General features: G+C 42.0%; 1 protein-coding gene across 2 annotated transcripts in view; it reads left to right on the top strand.

The window, feature by feature from the left end:
• The window catches only part of PSD (pleckstrin and Sec7 domain containing), a 656,537-nt gene that overhangs the window by 509,674 nt on the left and 123,893 nt on the right, over positions 1 to 22,970 (top strand). For both annotated transcript variants that reach the window (XM_078643048.1, XM_078643049.1), the window contains one exon: positions 5,547 to 5,590. In XM_078643048.1, the coding sequence (XP_078499174.1) occupies positions 5,547 to 5,590 (44 nt within the window). The remainder of the gene's footprint in view (positions 1 to 5,546; positions 5,591 to 22,970) is intronic.

Below are 22,970 nucleotides of genomic sequence, written 5' to 3'. Positions count from 1 at the left end.
GTACCTGGGGGCAGATAGCTGATTGAGTAGCAAAAATATATATATATTCTTTTTATAAAATAATGCGGTGGGTCTGGCCTATCCTGACATCAAGCCCCACCCTCACACCTAACTCCTCAATAGTCTTTCTGCTCCCTTGCGGACTAAAATATTGCATTCCAAATGGTAAGCGAGAGGACATTTGATTCTTTTGGGTGTTGTTTTTACATGTAGGCCAAGAGAGTGGGGCTAAATCCAAACATCTCCCATTTCCCATGGTGAATGGCCACATTGTTTGGGCTTAGGTAAGCCGTCACCTCGGAAAACCTACCAGACCTATACATTACTGAAAACTAGACATTGAGTGGAGCCAGGGTGGTGTTTTTCGGTCATTGACCCTGGTTTGATCTGTTCCTGACACGTGCACTAGGCCCAGCCACACCAGTGGGCTAGTGTTTTTAACTGAACAAGTTGAGAAACGCTGGGGGGTCGGAATTTTCTAGATCCCTGTGGATTCTGGAAGTTCACATCACCGAAATACACAGAAAATTTGTGATTTTAGGCAAAGTTTGAGGTTTGCAGGGCATTGTGATTAAGCAAATGTCATGGATCTATGCAAAGAACACCACCCTAAACTCCACCGAGCATCTAGTTTTGAGAAAGGTATGTGATTGGTAGTTTTCCATAGGTTACGGCTGAGCCCGGGCTCAATTAACACAACTACACCCATTGCCAAACCAGGTTGGTTTTTTGACAGGGAATGTTGATGTCTCCACCTTAGGTGTTGAGCCTTTTCCTGTTGCAGTTGCTAGGCCCACCCACATAAATGAGGTATATTTATATCGGGAGTTTGTGGGAACGCAAGGTGGTAGGAAATTTGTGACTCCTTACAGATTTCAGAACTTTACTCACAAAAATGTGAGGGAATATGCGTTTTAATTCAAAATATGTTTGCAAGGACTTCTGGGTAGGAAAACCTGGCAGATGCACACAAGGCACCCCACCCTGGACTCTCCTGGGTATCTAGTTTTCAGAATTGTGCTGGATGGTAGGTTTCCCAGAGGCCCAAAATTCACAGACACCCAAATTGCAAAAAAGGGTTGGTTTTGAGAGGACAAATGTAATCTGTCTAGGTTGTGTTTTGGGCCCTTTAATGTCATGGAGCTAGCCCACCCACTCATGTGAGGTACAATTTTTATCGGGTGATGTGTGAGAATGCGGAGTTGTAAAAACATGTGGCTCCCCTCAGATTGCAGAATTTTCCCTCATAGAAATGTGAAGAAAAAATGTGAGCTTTAAACTAAAGTTTTGTAGTTGCAAGGGCTTCTGGGTAAGATAACCTGGTGAGAACAACCACCCTGGACTCTCCTGGGTGTCTAGTTTTCAGAAATGGCTGGGTATGGTAGGTTACCATGGGTGGCGGCTGAGGTGGGGCACAACATGCATAGCTACCCACATTGTAAAAGCATGAATTCTGCTGGGTAAAGTATGTGGTCTCCAGGTCTGGTTTTGGGGCATTTTCTTTCGTAGGCGCTAGGCCCTGTTGGTCCTCCCCCACTGACCTTGCTCTTCCACTTATACTTTTGCTTCATTTCCAACACTGGCCTTAGCCAAAAGACCGCTTCTTTTTCAGTGAACTTTATACAAGTGAGGTATAATTTTTATTTGGTGACTTGTGGGAACACAGAATAGTAGAACATTTGTTATTACCATTTGGATTTCTCTGTATTTGGGGCTACCAATGTGTGAAAGAAGACATTTTGCAAAACCCCCTCTGAATCTCATGATTTTATGGGTAAACCCAATTTCAGGGGTGTACAAATAACCACTCAGTAGCTTTCTATCATACCCATTTTTCATTCCTTATATTTTACCATATGGATTCCTGAATAATCTGTACACGAGAAAAAATCGACATTGTGTACAATCACCAACTCAGTTGTTGGCTCTGGGTGTCAATTGTTTTGGGAAAACCTACAAACCCTACATATTGTAGTGACTAGAAAAGTCTGTCATACATGTTTTGCTTTTGTAAATCGTCCTTCATGACAAGAAGTTACAGATGAAAACGTCGCAATTGGCTGTTTTTTTCTAATCAATTTCAGTATTGTTTTTATTTCAACAGTTAATTCATTTGGGAAAACCGAATCTTCCTGGGGGAGAGGGGGGAACCAGATCTCCCTGTGGTCGGCTGCCCCCAAAACCCTTCGGGAGGGCAGAGTAACCTCGGGATGGCTGAGTCTATGTCCTCAGCCATCCCTAATTCGCCGTCCCGATGCACACTTGTCCATCAGCCAAACCGTAGCTAAGGGCCTTGTTTATCTCTGTCTACATTCAGTCTCTTTTAGATTGGGAAGCTGTAAAGACTTTAGCATTAGATATACATTTCAAAGGCAGCCATGCAACATTTAAGGCTGAGCCTGAAAAAAAGCTATGATAAATAATCCTTTTAGATTGAGAAACTGTAAAGACTTTAGCATTAGATATACATTTCAAAGGCAGTCATTCAACATTTAAGGCTGAGCCTGAAAAAAAGCTATGATAAATAATGCAGATGTTTGCATATAAATACAGAATGAAAACAATCTGGTTCTATCTCTTTTTGGGAAATTGCAGACAATTTAGTCTCTTTATTCTTTCAACCGCGTCTGCAAAGGCCAATTGTTTCTGTGCATGTACTAGTACAGCAGTGCTAATGTTTTAACATGATTGTATTGTTTTAATGCACAGAGACCCTTAGCGTAATAAAAATCCTACAGAGGAAGCATGAGTACATTTATCAGATAGATAAATACGGAAATACACTAGTAGTCATTGAATTTTTTTGATCCCATCAAAACTGAGAAAAAATAAATAAACTGAGATGCTACCGAAAATGTAAATTAATAAATATCTTAAAAATTAGTGCCCTTCCTAAAATACATGCATTTACATTATGAGCCTTGTGACGGTCTCGTATAGAGGACGTTCCCTGTATTGGGACAGCAGCTGCTATCGGTGTTCATTAGTGCTTCAATGTCGCAGTTCTTAAATTCAGGAAATGATTCTGAATTAATTTTTACATTTCTTTTGAAATATGATAAAGCTGTTAGATCATTCACGTTCTAGAATAAAAAGCTAGTCTTTTTCAATAAGGTGGCAAAATATACAAGCTAGGTTAAATACTGTCAAGAAAAAAATAGGTTTTTGAACATTGAAAAAAAGCTGTCTGTGTCTGTACTGTACAGGCCAGATCTGTTCAGAATTTTAGCATTACCTGTTGTCTCATATATCCAGCAAAACACACCCTATGGAATACCAAATGGATTCTTTATGAGACTTGACAAACTGTTGTCATTGCGTACTGTGTCTGGCCCCTACCATGCTGTAAAGGAGTGTATTCGAGGGTGAGATAGCTCTAGCAAGTATATGACGGTATTACAAAGGACCTCCGGTCGCAATAGCTAATAATTTGGCCTTTGCCGCATAACCGAACCGATGGTAAGAATAAGTGTAATACTCCACTGTGGGATTCTGAGAAGCTAGGTAACCTATGGAGATCAAAGGGATTCGACAAGTGGGAACTCACCGGGATCTCACGTATCAAAGACATTTGGGGGGAGGGTGAGGTGAAGTCCTTTACCTCACTGCAAAAGCAATATGAGTTGGCTGACACTGAGCGTTTTAGTTACACACAAGCCCAGCATGCACAACGGTCCATTCTACTGAATGGTTCCACTCCTCCCGAATCTTCGCCGTTGGAGGATAGAATATTAGATGGCCACTTACCCGAAAAAACTATTTCCTTAATATACAAGAAATTGATAAATAACATGGTAGACCCCCTTCAATCATTATGGTAGAAATAGATAAGGGATGGCATCGAAACGGATGAGGAAGACTGGAGGGAGGCACTATCTTCCCCGAGGGTGGTCGCAATTCCAGCGCGCATTAGACATGTGCAGCTCAAAATCCTCCACAGGGTAAATATCACAGGACCCCGTTTGGTACAAATGGGGAGGGCGGACGTGGGGGAGTGCAGGAGGCGATGCGGCCACCTAGGACCATTCATGCACATCATATGGGAGTGCGAACACATAAGATCCTTCTGGCGGAAAATACACGATACCATCAATATAGTTCTCACTGTCCACCTTCACCCGGAGGCACGAAGGTGCCTCCTCAATATATGGGAACCTACGGACCTGAACACTCACCAGACACAATTGGTCACGCTGGGATTCATGCTTGCAAAAAGAAATATCGCACAGCTTTGGGGCGCAACTCAAGCGTCAACTATAGAGGCCTGGAAAAAAGACCTTGATTGGTGCATGCACAGGGAAAAGACGGTTCATTTGGCCAGGGGCTGATTCAAAAAATTGTCCCACATTTGGAGCCAATGGAACTCGTATAGAGGGGAGATATGCCAACCACCTCAGAGTATTGAACAAGAGAATTTCCTCACCCCGTAACTTTCCCTTCTAATGTAATGCTGTCATTATCTTTCACATATTGTCATCACTATGCACTATCTTGTTGATTCCTCTGTATTGTATATCTGACGCCGATGTATGTTAATAAAAAGAATTATAAAAAAAAGAATAAGTGTAATAGGCATGCCCAAGTTAGAAGATACCTACATGTAATGTATGGAGGTAGACCACTATATGCACTTACATACACTTGCATATACTCAAGAACAAAGTGAGATGGAAGGAGAGACAAGCCTTGAACAACATTGTGGGTGGGAACCAAACAGCCAGGACAGAATAGCGTGAATTGGTTTTCAAGATTGGACTACTGTAGGAGTCACTACATTGGGGGGCATATGGAGTAGGATTCCGAATTTAGACACTAAAGGAATCCTACATTAGGGGAGATATGGACAGGGAAAGATATTGCTCCACTTTGAGCTTTTTGTTACTTACAAGTCAAGCATGCATTACACTCATAGCAGGACTACACCGATGGAAATAGAGGTGTCGCAAATGTCATATGTTACCTTAATGTTCAAAACTCATGTGGTCCTGGTAGTCTGACTGACAACCCCTGCTTCTACCAAGATTTAAATCAACTGTGAAAATGCATATAATGAACATGGTTGCTGTAACACCATGTGTGCAGCTGTGCCCTTATGTTCTTTATTTGGTTAGGCTTATGACCCAATACAAATCAATATGCTTTGATTTAAAAAAGAAGAAATTAGTTGGGTGGTTAAATAACAGAATTAAGCAATAGTATGTTTGAAAAGCTGACGTCCTGATCTAGAGTTGGATGGTAATATAATATTTACTAATTTGGGGAGGACGCGATAAACTTGAAGGAAAACAGTTTGGACATTTTTCACCATCATGCTATTCCTGTAGTGAGGAAAAATCGCCAGGGGATTCAGTTTCTCCAGTAACTTGGATTTTTTCCATTACTGCCAAACTCTAAATAAGGCCCAAGGAGCACCTTAAGCACACTACATGGGCTGTATTTGTTATCTCTTCCACATGATCTTCTTCCTCCAATTTTGTACTGCATGGTTGTAAAGTGTCAATTCTATTTTCACTACTAACCGGGTCTTCTTGATTTTGTCTCTGTAGGCATTGTACAGCTCCATTAAGAATGAAAAGCTGCAGTGGACGATGTAAGTAGCACGACTTTCAGTTTCCTTAATATTGATACCAAGTGTATCAATATTGGGTTGCATGTTGATCCACAGTTTCATTGTGCATTGTTTATCATGCTCGATTTGCTTAAAAATTAATCTTCTGCTCCAGTAGAAAAGGCTCATTTTGCAAACTTGCAATGTTACGGCCCGTGGCTAAGGCTTGCTATAACTTTGGCTGAAGACACCCTAAAGGCGAAAGCATTATATGGGAGGATGAACCAAATCCTTGAATAAACAGAGGCCATGGTAACAAAACAAAAATACAACATGCATTAGTATTGGCTTATAATTGAAGTGCATCTTCAGTCACTGGTGAGTGAAGGCACTCAGTCATCATGCATTTACTCTGTCACTCATTCTTGCTCTCATGTTTCCATTCATTTTTCCACTGACTCATTCTTGCATCCCCGCACTTTCCCTTCTACAATTAACCACACACAAACTCAAGGAAGATATGCAAGATATATTAAAAGAATAAAAGTAATAAAGGAAAACTTACCACCATCTAAACATGGTGGACTTATGCTTTTGTGCAAAAAGAAAGTTACGTTGCCAAATTTTAAAACAAATTAATGGCCATTTTGGAGTAGTAAAACAATGCCAGACTATGCCCAGTAAACATTGCTCTTGTGGCCATATTGTAATGGTATTGTTCATAGTGTAGTATTGTTGTTTCGATCCATTATGACCGAACTAATGCTTCTACATATGGAAACCACCTTTGAATGGTAAAACAATTTTACACTATGGACAATAGCATTCCCAGAAGCCCATCTAATTTAGAACCTGTTGCATCCAGTGAATAGTTTCAATAATTGGGTTCAACCCCTGGTAGCTATAGCACAGATCAGATAGGCTTCACTGATTGAAAATGTTTAAAGCATTTAGAAGTAGCAAAACAGTTAAAATGTCAAAGACAATACACAGTAAAAAATCCCACTCCAATTTATAGTAATAAATCAAACTTTAATAAGCAAACCGTCGCCTTAAACCACAAAAACCCAAAAAGGGAAACCACAGATAGGATTTTTTAAATGTTTGAGTGTAAATATTTAATTAAAAATAGCGCTGCAAAGTGCCAATGTTAGGTAGTTGAAGTCCCAATGCAGAAAGGAACGTTGCCATTTTTTAGGAGGTGTGGAGCTCTTTGTGCTGGAAAAACATGACATTCAATCCAGCACTGTGGAACGGCTGGTCAGATACTTTTCACAGCAGGTCCCGCTGAAGCTCTTGAGTTCTAGAGCAAAAGTTTTTCAAAAGTTTCGAAAGTACTTTTAGTACCCAAATAACCACAGGAATGCACTTATAATGCCCCCAGGGCCTCACAAGGTCTGTTAGAGATTCTCTGGGTGTTTCGCAGAGGCCAACTGCGAAGTCCAATCCAAGCTTCAGTTGCCACTGATCAGTTGGGAATTTCCAGTGGAAGGCCTCTTGCAAGTTGTTGTGTCCCTGTAGCCACACAGTAGGTGAGCTAACTAACCCTTGGTTTCTTCTTGTTTGTCTTTGGTACAAGGGGTAGCAGATCTAGTCCTTCTGGGATCCTCTTACATGACAGTCAGCAAGTCCATTCCTCTTTTGCTCTTACTCAGGTCCAGGAAGTGTTCTAAGGAGGTACCTTAGGGAGCCACATTTATGTCTGGCTCCAGCTATTGGGTGGTACTAGTCAATTACCCCAATGGTTCGGGAGTGACCCCTGGGCACTGTGAAAATAGCTGCCCATCTTGGAGAAGAGCCATGCAAGTGTCAATAGCAGGTTCTTGAGTGAAAGAGAGAAAAGGAAGGAAGTGAAAATGGGTAGGACACACACCTAATAATGTACAGATATATAGTAAAAATACATGAGGGACCAAACCCATTGCAATAGTTAGAACATGAAAATGCTGAGAGGTGCTGCAATAATTGAAAGTGGGATGTCAATATGGCAACTATCTAGGAATGGAGTCATAAAAAGGGTCAAGTTAGCTAGTCCGAGCAGATCTAGCAAGGATTATCACAGTGCAAATAGTTTAGCAGCAAAAGTTGTCCGAGACGTTGACCAAACCCTTGCTTCCTACAGTACTGTGTGAGATTCCATACACAAAACGCCTCTCTACAGGCTTTACCATAGTGTAACAACAACCCACCCTTAAATGCCTATTAGGGTGAACAAATACTTGTCAATAAATTCATTAAGCCTGTTGCTTTATTTGTAACTTTAACTCAACAAATAGGTCATTCCTGTGGTCCCTACCTTACTTCTCCCAATAAGCCAATCATGGCTATAGCCTTGAAATTTGGTTTGTCACCATAATCAACTCAGCAATGCTGTATTGAACATTTATTTTCCCTCAAGGCAACATTCCGCCATACAGTTATAAAAGTATCTATATGTTCAACATTACAGTTTTCAAAACAGTATACTACCCCTCCTAAGGGAGCATAACAACGATTATCACAATTGACATCTTCTACCTCCAAGGTTTGCCAGAGTAGTAACCAACACCAAAATCCCTGTCAATTAGGTATTCTGGAAGATTATATGTAATAAGTTACCTCTCTACAAGTTTTAACATTGTGTAATAACAATCCAACCTTAAAGGCCTATTGACTTTGCCGTATGTTTTTCACAATAAATATGTTTGAGCTACTGCCTTATTCATAACATTTGAAAATGAGCACCTCAGGCCTGTGTTGGCCATAACTGTCATGTCATGCCTTATTTAGCACAGACTTTCCCTAAAGACAAAACTTGAAATACAAGCCTTCTTTTTCAGCAGAAGCACACCAATTCCGCCAATCAAATGCTGTACTCATCATAATAATTAAGTGAGTGCAGCCAAAGCCACTCTTTCAGTAGTGCACAATAATGTTATGTTATTTTTCTGTTAATCAACAGGGTCTGGCAGCAGTTGCTCAAGTAATCCAAATCTAAAACCACCGGCAGGATTTCCTGATGTAGCATTTCTTTTTTGTATCTTCAAATGAAATGCAGGGTCTTTAACCTCTTGCACCTTCTCCTTCTAGAGGTGTCTGATGCCCAGCTCCCAAAAATTCCATACTTCTTTTTTATTGTCTTCTGGGGAGATTCCTGTAGCTTTTTTTTCTTGTTGAGCATTTTAATCTATTTGTCAAACTTTTTAGGCATTGCATCGACTCATGGTGTTGTACTCCTGATTGTATATTTGTGTGAATTACTTCAATTTAACTGCATAAATGAGGAGGAAAAGTTGTTCTCATCCTCCTTAGTACACCAGTAATGTAAAGGAAGTGAACATCTATCTCGTCCTCCACATTATGAGAGCAAGGATTTTTTTTGTAAAATAAACTCTGGATTCGAGGGAAGATAGATCTTCCTTCTCGACCTGACTTTATTAGGTTTCGCCTAGACAGCACCTCTGCGAGACATTTTGTTTACATCCAGTGGGCTTACTGCCCGTCCATTCCTTACCATGTGTTAGCTTCTGTGTTACTTTCGTTTCCTTTGTTCCCGTTTGGCTCTTTTTAGGTTCGGCCTTGCCTGGAGCATTGACAAAGTACTATGTCCTTCCACTGCTCCTGTTTTTGGAGCTACTTTTTGGGAGGGGTTCAAGCATTCGATATAATTCCTTGTGTTTTCAGTCCATCTTCCATATCCCCTTCCATGTAGCTTCTATTCCTTCTGAAAGCCCCCTTCCAGGTTGCTTCTTTTTCCTCCCACGTACCCTGCCCAACAATGTAATCCAATCAGCTAATCTGTGACATTAAATAGGTCTGTCGTTGTGGCACAGAATACACATTTCCTTGTATTGTAAAGTGTAACTGTGATTCTGTGTACCTTCCAAATAAAGAACGGTGCAACATTATTTCCTGTCCTTCACATATCATGTAAAACATTGTTTCATCTATGTTCTTCTACTTTGTCTAGTGCTCACCAGTGAAGTGCCTGTATGAAACATTGTGAAAACCCATGAGGGTGACTTCTCTTCAGAGATTAAGAACCCCCGTAGGATTTGAAAAGAAGCCACTCCACTCTTCCCACTCTACACCACTCCACTCTATGCCACTGCAGTCTGTACCACTCCACTCTACACCGTTTCACTCTACGCTACTGCAGTCTACTCTGCACCACTCTAGTTTACACCACTCTACCCTGCATCAAATTACACCACTGTAATCAATGTTTTTGCACTCTACACCACTGTACTCCACTCTGCACTACTCCACTCAACATCACTCCACTCAAGGTCACTGCACTATATGCTACTCTAATCTGCACCACTTCACTTTATGCAACTCTACTCCACTCAACTCTGTGCCACTCCACTCAACGCCTCTTCTCTGTACTCCACTGCACTATACCCCACTCTGCTGTACTCTGCACCTCTGCACTCTATGCCTCTCCACACCATTCCAGTGTATGCCATTCCACTTTACGCCACTACACTGTAAGCCACGGCACTCTACCCCACTCTTCTCTACTCTGCACCACTGCACTCTATGCCTCTGCACTCTGCACCACTGTAGTCTACGCCACTCCATTCTACGCTACACCACTCAGCACCACTTCACTCTACTCCGCTGTGCTCTGCACCACTCTACTATACTCCACTGCAGTATGCCACTATATGCTATGCCCTTCTACTCTACAATACTGCACTCTATGCCACTCTTCTCTGCGCCACTCCACTGGACACTCTACTCTACACCACTCCACTCTACGCCACTGTACTTTACACCACTCTACGTCACCGCCCTCTATGCCACTGCATGCTACAGCACTACATCCTACGCCACACTAATCTACACCACTGCACTCCACTCTGCACCATTGTGTGCCACTGTACTCTATGCCAGTCCACTCTACTCAGCGACACTCCACTCTATCTCACTCTACGCCACTCCACTCTACTTTGCACTCTGCACTTCACTTATAGGAAAACTATATTTGAAGAAATACTTTATGCAAATCAGTTGATGTGTCAGCGGCGGTCAATCATATGTAATTGTTATAGTTCCGATTGTTATATACATGATGACAGCTTTATGAACACACCCACCCAAAAGCACACATTACCTGACCAGTGCCTGAGCATTTGGTTTGGGTATACAGCTGCACACACATTAGATTATAGGCCAGCAGGACATAAGCGAGAAAGCCCTGAAAAGTGTGTCATGTAAGCGTTAAAAAGTAGGGTTATGATGTGGACAAGGCATTATTGAGTGAGAACTGTATTTTGTAATTTATATATACTTCTTTAGAATGCCGGATGATGAGCTACTGTTACAATTGCTCTGACTATATAACGTGCGAGTTTTAGCACTACTGTTTCCATCCTCTGTTCCCCTGTTTAGAACCACTTACCTGCATTTATAAGTATAGTTCACAACCTTCTATATTCTCCCCGATATATTGCCGGCTCTAAGTTTATTTAAATTGACTCCATAGGCTGCAGCAACTCAATGATTGTGCTCCGCTTTTATTCTGGAGGGGGCAGTTCATTCCTTTCCTCGGTTCACATACTTGGTATTGCCGCTCTATTTTTTGCCTTTCGGCTCAATTAAGCTCCAAAGTAGTTCGCCACATTGAAAGCAGTGTCTTTGTGAAATCTCCCTGTGTGCAGTTTCTAAAAGTGCAAAGCTGCAGTTTTGCGAGGAAGTGAGTGTAGTCATTTATAAATCGCAAGCACATCTCTGAAGGAATCTTGGCGCTACAGAATTGTGTGCTAGAACACCCTGAAACCATCAGCTGAGTAATAGGATGAGTATGATTCCAATTCTTTTCTAAAAGTAAAGAGATTTTGCTGGTTTTTTTCCGCAAAGCTAGTGGGAAGAGCATCCCTTAAAGAGGGGACAGCTGTTCAGAAGGCTCTGTCCCTAGTTCATGCTAATGAGATATGCTACATCTTCAATAAAGGCAGGTTTTCTGATCTAAGAGACCTACCTTCAGGGTATCTTGGCGACACTCTTGGAAAAACCATGAGCTGTTCCTATGGTAATCTTTGAAGGAGTAACAGAAAGCTTTGATTTTAATTTCAAGTCAAGTTAAAGCTAATTGGTTCACAGAGTTCACTGCAGTATAGAAACATCACTCACCAGCAAACAACACCCTTGGCAGTACCAAAGCTATGCTGACAGGTACATGGTTGAGGAGGCACTACATACAGCCCCACCCCCTCCCGGCCACAGGTGCCTTCCATTAAGCAGCGCAGGTATGCTTTCCTCACAAGTTCTTTGGGATGGTCAAACCAACTTTGTCTGCACTTAAGCATATCTCCAAACATATGCTTAACTGATTTGAGTGGTCCCATGATAAGACCACTGTTCTGCTGCTGTAACTATGGCCGTTGAGAGGTTTGAGGGTACCAGGTAAGTTCAGCCTCCTTTCTTTGGCTCTAAGGCTGAAGGATTGGTACAGAGAGGAGCAGCACAGTAAGAAGGCTGAATGCTAAAGAGGAGCATTGATCAGGATGAGAGCAGAGACCTGCCCTACTACTGAGCCATGCACGCTTGTGAATTAAATGTGTCCCAAGCGTCAAGACACTTCTCAACTTTCATGTGTGGCTTCTGGGAAAATGGGATGTTTGGAGCATGTTTGTTAGCTTAGGGCTATAGTTGTAAAGTAGTCCTTCATGCAGTTCAAAGTATTCCCTCCAGTAGCGGCAGAAGGATATATCCAAATAGCCATTAGCGTTAGGTGAGAAATGATTACCCCTTTAGACTGCGCCAAGATGTGATCGACAAAGTCTCGAGCCAGTTCCTGAATGAAGCTTGAAGAAAAATGCAATTGTTGAAAGGTCGGACCCAAAACCAAGTCTCTGTATATTATAGGAAGTAGTTCTGTTTAACATTTGAGCTGTCAAAACCCAAACCTTGAAAAGGTTAAGATAAAGAGGATGGGTATGCCATCAGACTTTGTCTGCAGCAACAATGTAGCCACCACAGTGTATGATCTGTGGTAGTTTAACCCCCTGGCTGCGGCCGGAATTCTGCACCGGTGCGGCACATTCCGATCGCGGGCGTGGTCATGACGGCTCCTGGCCGTCATCAGCACACGCCCACCGTAACTGATGACGACCGGGAGCCGTCATCAGCACCGAAGGGGTTAAATACTTGTTTAGGTATCGGGCAACAATTTCTGTACTTTTCTAGTAGCAAAGTTGGGCTCATCTGTTGTAGGGAGCTACTCCAGATTTTGGGCTGTAGTGAACACCATCACTGCCTGTTGTGCTGAACGTGCTTCTTACACAGTTACGAGGGCCATGCAGATAATAACAGGAGCTTTAAGGGGGGGTGGGGCTAACCTTTCTAAACTCTTCCCTCTGACTCCTCCCCTCCAAAACTCCTTTTTACTCATCCAAAAGCCTCCTCCTACGGCTAAGACCTAAAAAAAAAAAATCCTTCACTCTTTTTTCCCTCCACTATCTTTTGAAATCAAAATTAACAGACTAACATGTTCACTTCTCAAATTCCATATTCAACTATACTAATATACTACCCAAATAACTGAATAACATATCCACTACTCAAATTTTTTTTTTTTTTTTTTTTTTTTTTATTGAGATGGATCAGAATACAAAAAACAAACTGGGATCATAAATACAATTAAGATATCAGCTGAATGAAAATATCATACCGAAATGCAGACATATAAATTTAAAGGGAGAAACATGCAGGACAAAGACATTTCACTTTCAACATCTTGTTTTCCTCCAGTTACTGAGTGGTGCCCAAATTTTTTTACCATATTCTTTCTTCTTTTTACCCTTAAAATTGTATAGACACTCCTCAATGTTATGAATGCCAAGCAGTCTCGCTAACCACATCTGAAATGAAGGGGCTACCATATCCTTCCAAGCTGCCGCTATAAGAATTCTTAACACCGCAACACACAAAAAGATAAAAGCTTCGGCTTCATGTGTGACTTTAAGATTTTCATCCCTGCCAATTAAAATAGTGGTTGGGGATAGAGCGATTTGGCACTCTAGCAGCCCCGATAAGAATTTCTCCATTTCAGTTAAAACAGGTTTAAGATTTTGACAGGAATAAAACATATGAGATAAATCTGCCGGACCTTGGTTACATCTTGGACATCTATCCGTATCCCTTTTACCCCATTGAAACAGCTTCGCGGGGGTATAATAGAGATTAAAGATCGTCTTGTAGTGTTGTACTTTTAAGTTGGATGCTCTTAATACTTTCTTATTTAATGCCAGGGCGTAGTCCAGGTCTACATTTGGATCACCTATTCTAAGAGCCCAAGCATTTTCTGTTTGTACAACATCCTCCTCTATGCCCTGTAAGAGATGAGCATATCCAATTTTGATCTTTCTGCCTCCATTCCTTATATATTGGAGAATCGGGTTTAACTCCTGGATAGAGATCCTAGGTCTTAAAGATTTAACTGTTTGTTCTAACTGTTTATACAACATCCAGTGGTTCATAGGGACCCCATATCTTTGTTGCAGGACCTCAAACCCTAACAGATTATCCTTACACATAACGTCACCCAAACATCGGATACCCAGACTCTTCCAAAGGGCGCTGTTCCTGTTCTGTCCAAGATGTAAGAATGGACTTGAGTTCCAAAGATCTGTAGTGCCATTGATCTTAGGGATCTTAAAAAATTTCAGCATCAACTTCCATACACCCCAAACACTTAACATCACTTTGCTTTTACTCCTCTTATAAAACCGCACGTTAATTTCACGAGTTAAAATCCCCATTGCTCTTTCGCCAATTATTAATTCATATATTGTGGGCATTCTAAGAATACCAGGCGACAGTACGGGGGTATCATAACACAGTAAATGTTTCATGTGCAACAATAAGCAGACCCAATGATACAGTCTTATGTTAGGAGCCGATAACCCTCCTCCCTCTACTGATATTGAGAGTCTAGCTAGCGATCTTCTCACTTTGCCATATTGCCATAGGAACTGTGAAAACACTGCTTCCATTTTCTTCATCAGCCCTTCATTAATTAATAAGGGAATAGCACGGAATAGATATAACAATTTTGGGAACATTGTCATTTTAAGAACGTTCACTCGGCCGATCAGAGTTAGATGCAATACATCAATTCTTCTCAAATCCTTATCCATTGATGCGAGTAACGGCATGTAATTTTCCTGAATGATTTTACCCACATCGGCATTGATTTTTACTCCCAAATAGACTGCAGAGTCAACATATCTTTGATCCCTTTTCTGAATATTCTTTGTGCAGATTACTATAGTTTTTTCAGTATTAAGCTTATATCCTGAATAGGTCCCAAACTGCCGTGCCAAAGTATTTAGTTCCTGTAATGCCATATTCGGACTATCTGTTACAATCGCCAGATCGTCCGCATATGCCAAAAGCTTAGTGGTATGCCCGTGAGAAATAACAGGGGATATTCTATCTGAAGCTAGAATCTTCCGAATTAGCGGATCAATATATAATGAAAAAAGTATAGGAGAACACGGACAGCCCTGGCGTGTACCTCTTCTAATCGCTACCTCCTCCGATTGAATCCCCATTGTAGTAATTCTGGCTACTGGATCCGTATACATTGCCTTGATACCTTTCATACATTTTTCACCGAAGCCCCTTTTATCCAGCACCTCCCACATGAAGTCCCAGACCACCCGGTCAAACGCCTTCTCGGCATCCAGTAAAATCATAGCCATGTCTCCTCCTGTAGTAGTGACAGCATCGAATAATGATATAGCCCTAGCTGTATGTTCAGTAGTTCCTCGCCCTGGTACAAACCCATGCTGCCAGGGTGAAACAAGTTGACCTATAATCCCTCCTAGTCTCTTCGCCCATATTTTGGAGTAAAGTTTAGCGTCTGTGTTTATTAGGGATATCGGCCGATATGAGCCCGGGTTCTCCTCTGGCTTTCCCTTTTTGTGAAATATCACGATATTGGTCTGTTTCCACGTATCGGGAATGATACCTGAGCAGATAACACCATTGAAGAGATCTTCAAACATAGGAAGAATCTCATCACTCAGAGCCCTGTACACCTCTATAGGGATTCCGTCTGGACCCGCCGCCTTCCCTAATGCCAATTCATCCAGAGCAATCTTTATCTCCTCGGTTGTTATATCTAATTCCAATCGAGCTCTATCTCCCTCCTCCACGCTTGGTGTTATAGGAAACTGATCTTGTATGAGCGGTACCACACCTGGCTCCTGGTCATAGAGTATTTGAAAAAATTCCTGGAACACATTTATTATATCTTTCGGGTCAATATATTCTCTCCCATTATATTTAATCTTGCTTATTTTATTTCGATTCGATTCTTGCCTGATACGGAGTGCTAATGCTCTCCCCGCCTGGTCCCCAGTCTCATATCTCCTTGCTCTTTGTGACTGATATTCATTAATCTCTTTCTGAGTAATTATTTTTAAGACATCGCCTTTAACCCGGGCCATATTTCTAATGGTCTCCCCACTATCTTTGCCAGATGTTATTTCATCAATATGGCGTCTCTCTATTTCTGCAAGATCTTCCATAAGTTTGTCAATCCTGCCTTTATCCTCTTTCCTGAGTCTTGCTGCACAGCTAATCGTCTCGCCCCTCAATGCGGCTTTAAAAGACTCCCAAACTCCATTTCTGGAGGCACTGTATCTGTTACATTCGAAAAATTCCCTTGTCCAACTTTTAATGTGTTTTAAAAATCTTTCATCCTGTAATAATTTCCTATCGAATGTCCATCTAGATATTTTCCTTTGAGCATTGGGAACATTATACGAAAGTATCAGAGGATTATGATCGGAAATTGTTCTTGGTAGTTTACGAATATCAACTTTACCAATTTCCCCCTTTGTAACAAAAAAATAATCCAACCTAGAATACTTTTGCGCTGGATGGGAGAAATATGTATAGCCTTGATCACCGGGCATCTTTTCTCCCCAAACCTCTACCAAGTCATGTGATTGAATCAGGGAACATATTGCTGCATTAACCTTACGTTTACGACCTGTATACTTGTTACCCTGTTGCCAGTCTGCAGAAATATTCATATCGCCACATACTATTAGAGGGGTGGCCCAGTTAGCCAGTTCTTCTTCTAATTTATCGTAGATCCTTGGGTCATCCTCATTAGGACCATATATTACACACAGCGTGAACCCCCTATTCATTTCCGCTAATATCCATCTTCCTGAGCCATCTGTTCTAATACATTTCACTCCGCCCAGATGATTTTTAGCTAATATGGCCACTCCTCTGATCATTGATGATTGAGTGGAACATCCAATCAGGGTGTACCCATACATTTCCAGAACTTTCCTTTTATTCCAGGGAATGTGGGTTTCCTGAATACAGGCTATATCTATATTATTCATTCTAACCAGATGACTCAATCTCTGCCGCTTCTTCCAATCATTTAAGCCGCCTGCATTGATAGTGCAAATCCTAATGTCTGACATATTTAGAGTATTGACCTTTCCTACATTGACTATTAACCAAACAGCTGATATCAATCCAGAGCCTATTCCATTCCATCTCATTATTTTTCAAAATTTTCAACCCCCTTTCCCCCCCCTCCCCCTCCCTCTCCTCCCTTTGCCCTCTCACCCTCCCCCTGTCATGCTCCAGAGTGGAGCACACCCTCATCCACCCCCCTTGTCTGGAGGCGCTCAGACCACTGGTCTGTGCACGTGATGGTTGCAGCTCAGTGTGAGGAGATAGAATCCTTGAAACTTAACCCATTCACCAGTTAGACTAGAAAAATATTGTTTTCCCTTTTCTTCTTTTATCACCAGAGTTCACACACTGTAACCCCCTTCCATTTCAATTACCCTCCACCTTAGCACCTATCTACCTTCAAACGCATTCTATATCAATCGTTATCCGTTCACAGCAGAATAATATTTACCCGTGCCAACCTTATGCCCCATACGAATTAAATACCAACATATCTTCGAGACCCCTATTCCCAACTAGAATTAATGGATCAGCACACTTCTACTTTACTCTATCTACCCCATCAAGAATTCCTTAGCTTTAATCTCCGAGGAGAAGTAATATGCTTTTCCCTCTTTAATTATCTTGAGTTGAGCGGGGTTAATCAAGTAAGCCTGCATGCCCTTGTCCTGAAACGGTTTAATCATCTGCCGTAATCTCCAGCGCCTCTCCACCGTAATATGACAGAAGTCAGGGCGAACAAAAAAGGTATAACCATCAACTGTTTTCTTTTTATCAGGTCTTGCCCTCTCGGAGATTGCTTGTCTCAGAGTGAAATTGCCCAGAAAAATTAAAATAGCTCTGGGCCTGTCTCCCTCTTTCGCATTTTTGTAGACGGTGGCTGGGGTACGATGTGCCCTCTGGATCTCCCTACCAAAATCCCAATCTTTCAGATCCGTGAAGGCAGACTCAAAAAGCTTAACAACAAAAGGTTTCATATCTGACCCCTCTGCCCCTTCGGGAATTCCAAGAATGCGTAGATTGTTCTGACGCGATCTATTTTCTAATGATTCGAGTTTCCACTGAATATCGATGAGCTGTTTTTGTTGTGTATCGACTTTACTGGTCGTGGCTGCTGATTCAGCTTCTGTAGAAACCACTCTGTCTTCCAAATTGGTAACTCGCTCTCCCAGATTCCCACAAGCCTTAGTCAGCTTTCTGACCGCACCTTGGATTTTTCTGACGGCCGCCTGAGATTTACGGCTCTCCTGTCTCGCTTCTTCCCTGTGCGCCAGTATCTCCTGGTGAATTACCTCCAGGAGGGACATCTGTGCTGACCCCCCATCTGGGCTGTCTAGGGTAGCATTAGTTTGTTGCTCTTTTTTCTGGCTATGTTCTTTTGTTCTCACCACCATTTTTACTGCTGTGCTCGGAGGAACGCATGCGGGAGGCGAAGATGGCGGCTGTGTGAGACGGCCGGGACGCAGCTCGAGTGAGGAGCGGTGTGATGTAGGAACAGGGAACTAAGAAATCCCCTACCTATCTATCTATGACTCTGCCGGGTTGAAAGGAGCAAAACGAATTAATGGCAGTCTGAACCATCAAACACGAGGAGGAGAGGAAAACGCGAGTATTGCGGCGAGAAACACTAAATGAAACTGACCTGCCGTCAGCCGCTGAAGCGGCTGCTACTGGACGCGGTACAGCTGACGCGGAGGCTCAGAGGCGGTGTGGCCATTGGACTGCAGGCGGAGCTGGAGGCAACGGAGTTCGTAGAGTCAGCCCTCAGGAGTGAAACGGTGCGGGGCTTGCTGCTAAGGAGGCGCTCTCGGTCGAAACTCGATCCCCGCTTGGGTGCGAGCAGGCAAGGTCAGAGACATAAACATCGGGGGATAAGCCTCTCAAGCGGCAGGCAGGAGGAGAAGCATCACGATCTGGACGGGGCAGTGGAGCGGAAGGCGGAGGACACGGATACTGACAACAAGAGTATCCTCGGCGGTAAGGTGCTATTTGGGTCGGTGGAAAGGAGGAGGGAGATTATGGCCCCCAAGATGAATGCCAATGCCAAAGCAGCGGCCAGGAGGAGGGCTGCAGCAGAGTTAGCGGAGTCATTATTGGACACAGAAGGGAATAAGAGGAAGAAGCAAGGCTCCCCGTCGGGTAAAAAAACGGCACAGCAAGCTGCTAGTAAAGGGAATCCTGATATTTTGGGCACCACCCCAATCTCAGACATCTTTCAAAAAATGAGCAAAAATAAGGGCTCTAATGACATGAAAGTAGATAATTTCCAGGCTACTTCAGAGACAGATGAGGCGATCCCCGACCGCATAGAAGAGGGTCCTGCGGTGTTGTTGTTGAATCCCACTGCAATTGCCGAGGGAGGAGGGCAGCAAACTGAGAATTCAGTGGAGAATTCAGTGGGGGATCAGGCGGTGGATCAGGTGGTGGATCAGGCGGTGGATCAGGCGGTCAATATAAAGGAAGCCTCAACTGAGGCATTCTTCTCTGTATCTGAAGGGGGAGAATGGTCGGAGGAGGAAGGAGAGGATAGTGTGAGTCAAGATATCAGCGATCTAGACACTGACAGTGATGTGGAACCTGAGGAGAACAGTCCTCCGTCCACTACTCAAATTACTGCATATTTATACTTAGGCTGTGGGGTTTTAGGTTTAAACCTATAATAACTGATAAAACCCCACTGAGAGAAAAATAACCCTCACCGGTGAAAACATATAAACACTGAAAAAACACCCGGACAACCACAAACTAAATGCCATTCAAACAAAGGAAAAAGAGAGTGAAAGTCATTTTTTTCTTCCTGAAGGGGTCAATAGAATGTAACTTTGTTATACAAGTAGCAGTAAGAAAGACTGGCTAACATTATTCTGCTTGAGTTTTGTTCTTTAGGGATGCCACTAAAATATTGTTTCTTCTTCCTTTTACTTTTTCAGTTTTCTGGCCTTTGGTCTAAAGATGCAGGGTTTAGTTTCATGCTTTAGGTCTAGTGTAATCATTTTATAAACTATAGAGAATCAGGAAATATCAAACTCATATTTGATATTTTGGCTGCATTTGATTCTTTCACCGATAGGCAAAATGGCTGGTTTTATAAAAATCTTTCCTAATATGTGTCATCACATTTACCCACAGAGAGGGTAAAAACCTTTAGACCATAGTTTCTAGTGAGACAGTATTGATAGTAGGTGAATTGCCAACACCTCAGGCTTTAAACATTCAATGCAAGGTATAGATATATCACCAAGCATCTGGGATAGTGGTGAAAACATGACACCAGACTTTTGGAAAACATGGGACGCAGTGTCACTTGTAATGCTCTGCAAAAAAAGGTTCTTTCCAAGTTCAACAAAGATTGGAGTGATATTGTTTGTATTTGCAGTGATTCAGCTACGTATAAAAAAAAGTTGTGTGATGACCTGTCAAAATTGATACCCGAGCTGAAGTGAGTCCCTGTAGTAGTTCCTTGCCACTTGTTAGATGGTATGCTGAAAGCATCTTTACAATCTTAAGAGTTAATGAGGGATGCTATTGACTTTTTAGTCCATTCTGGTGCACTGGTTTCTAATGCATAGGAACTAAAACGCAAATATTTATCATTCCGTGCTTTATGTGGCATCAAAGAAAGAGTCATCCCAACTGGGTCCCTTAGCTGATGGTTCTCAGCCCAATGGGCTAAGAATGCTCAGAGGGCCTTTTCACGGAAGTTTACATGGTAAGGAAAGAGCAAGCGCACATGACCCAAAGACTCACTGAAGAAGTATTGTATGGTGTACTACAATAAGATTAATTTGCAAAAATCTATTTGGACCTCATATACACTATATGTACACTGTCTATATACCATGTTCTTTCAGTGCAGAAAGCAAGCAATAATAAAAGCAAAACATTTCCATAAACACCGGAAAAACACTTTTTCTGTTGTTTTTAGTGGGGCGAAAATGTGTAACCACTGATAACAACTGTTTTTTAAGATATTGAAAATACTGAAAAAACCCCACCAGAATTTACCAAAAATAGAAACTGAAAACAGGAAAGCCTATTTATACTATACTAATTTTCAACACTAATCCTTTATGGGTTCCGGAGTGGCGTGCTACTCGCCAGAAAAGCGCTTCAACACCCATCAGGGGTAACAAGTGCTATATGAATGCAAATCTTTCTTCCCCTTTTATCCCTCTGCTATTCTTCTCACTCCAAGTAACTGACTAATATCCACCACTGAAATTACTTCATATTTCACCATATTAATTCACCACGAATCCTTTATAGGCTTTCTGAATAGCGTGCGTCAACAAGCGCTATATAAACACAAACCTTTGTCCTCCTCTATCCTTCTGCTATCATTCCAAATCCAAATAACTGACAAACCTATCCACCACTTAAAATGTACTTGCATGTTTCACTATACTAATTCAACACTAATCCTCTATGGGTCCTGGAGTAGCGTGCTAGTCGCCGAAAAAGCGCTTTGACGCCTCGTCAGGGGTAGTAAGCGCTATATAAATGCAATTACAATACAATACAATACATTGCTGTGAATGTTGTGCGCCAGACAGGGTGGCTTTTTCATTGCCGTTAGTGATATGCAGTATTAAATATTGTTTCTACATTACTCCAAATGGTGTGTGCTAGTGCAGACTGTATTGTCATGAATGTTTTGTACCTATGAGCGTAGTGTCTAACAGCCTGATTCATCAAGCCGAAATCGGCTCGCAAAGGGCCAGATTCTGAGAATCTGGCCCTTTGCGAGCGCTATTTTTGCATTTGGGATGCATCATCCCAAATGCAAAAATCGGTAATAGCGATTTCGCTATTTTGCGAGGAATTACATTTAAGGAATCTCTATTTGAGATTCCTTAAATGCAATTCATCATCCATTTAAAAATTGCGAATTCGCAATTTCGGCCCGCTATTTACCGCGAGGTCAAACCTCGTGGTAAATAGCGAAAACTTAGAAAAATGCTTTTAAAAGCATTTTTCTAAGTTGCATGTTGCACACACACATGTCCTTTGGACATGTGTGTGCGCAACACCTGTTTCGAATTGCATTTAAGGGGTGCTACAGGGTGTCCTTTGGACACCCCTGGCACCCTTTAAATCGCTATCTTATTTGCGATTAGCAAATTGCTAATCGCAAATAAGGAATACTCCCCATTCATTCCTATGGACCTTTTGGCCCATAGGAATGAATGGGGAGTTATTCCTTATTTGCGATTAGCAATTTGCTAATCGCAAATAAGGAATGTGTAGGAATCGCATTTCTTTATGCAATTTCTACATGAATCCCGTTTTGCAAGTCCTTAATAGCGATTCGTTATGAATCGCTATTAGGGGCTCGCAAAACGGGAGAATGATGAATCAGGCTGTAAATTACTTAGATGTTTGTACTCCAGTAAACGATGCTTCTGGTTGCTTTGGTCGTTTGTGTTTTTATCCTACGTACTTTTGCCTCTAGCGGTACGTTTTCTAGTTTACCTTTGTCTCATTCTGTTATTGTGAGCATGTGCTCTGTTTGCAAGTTGTTCTTCATTCTCTGTTTTCTGTGGGTTTCGTTTCTATGCTGTGCTTCTGCTTTGCATTGGATGTGTAAGGAGGGAGGTGTGCGGTCTGTGTCACCTGCTCTAGTATAGAACATTTGATGTGGTTAGTCTTCAGCGGATGAGGGATGGCAGATTTAACAATTAAGAGCGAGTTACTGAGCTGGTAGGTCGCTCTGCTCCTGGCTGGGCATGTGTATACATGTCTACCTGTAAACTGTATAATCAGAATGAAGAAAAATAATTTTTGTACTTGACCAAATCGGCTTCCGTTGAAACATGCTCATCAGATGAAAGGGCATGGACAAAAGAACAGCTTTTCAGTTTAAATTTTAGCCCAATGCACAGAAAATGGTATTGGTAATTTTAGGTCTCTTAAAGCTTTCATACTCTCTTAAAATAGCACAGCTAATGTCCTAGGCGGGATAACTTGCATAGAAACAGCACAG

This window comes from Lissotriton helveticus, chromosome 5_1 (assembly GCF_964261635.1).
Source record: "Lissotriton helveticus chromosome 5_1, aLisHel1.1, whole genome shotgun sequence".
Classification (NCBI taxonomy): domain Eukaryota; kingdom Metazoa; phylum Chordata; class Amphibia; order Caudata; family Salamandridae; genus Lissotriton; species Lissotriton helveticus.
The sequence above is the reverse complement of the archived record's forward strand: the minus strand, read 5'-3'. Positions and strand labels throughout refer to the sequence as shown.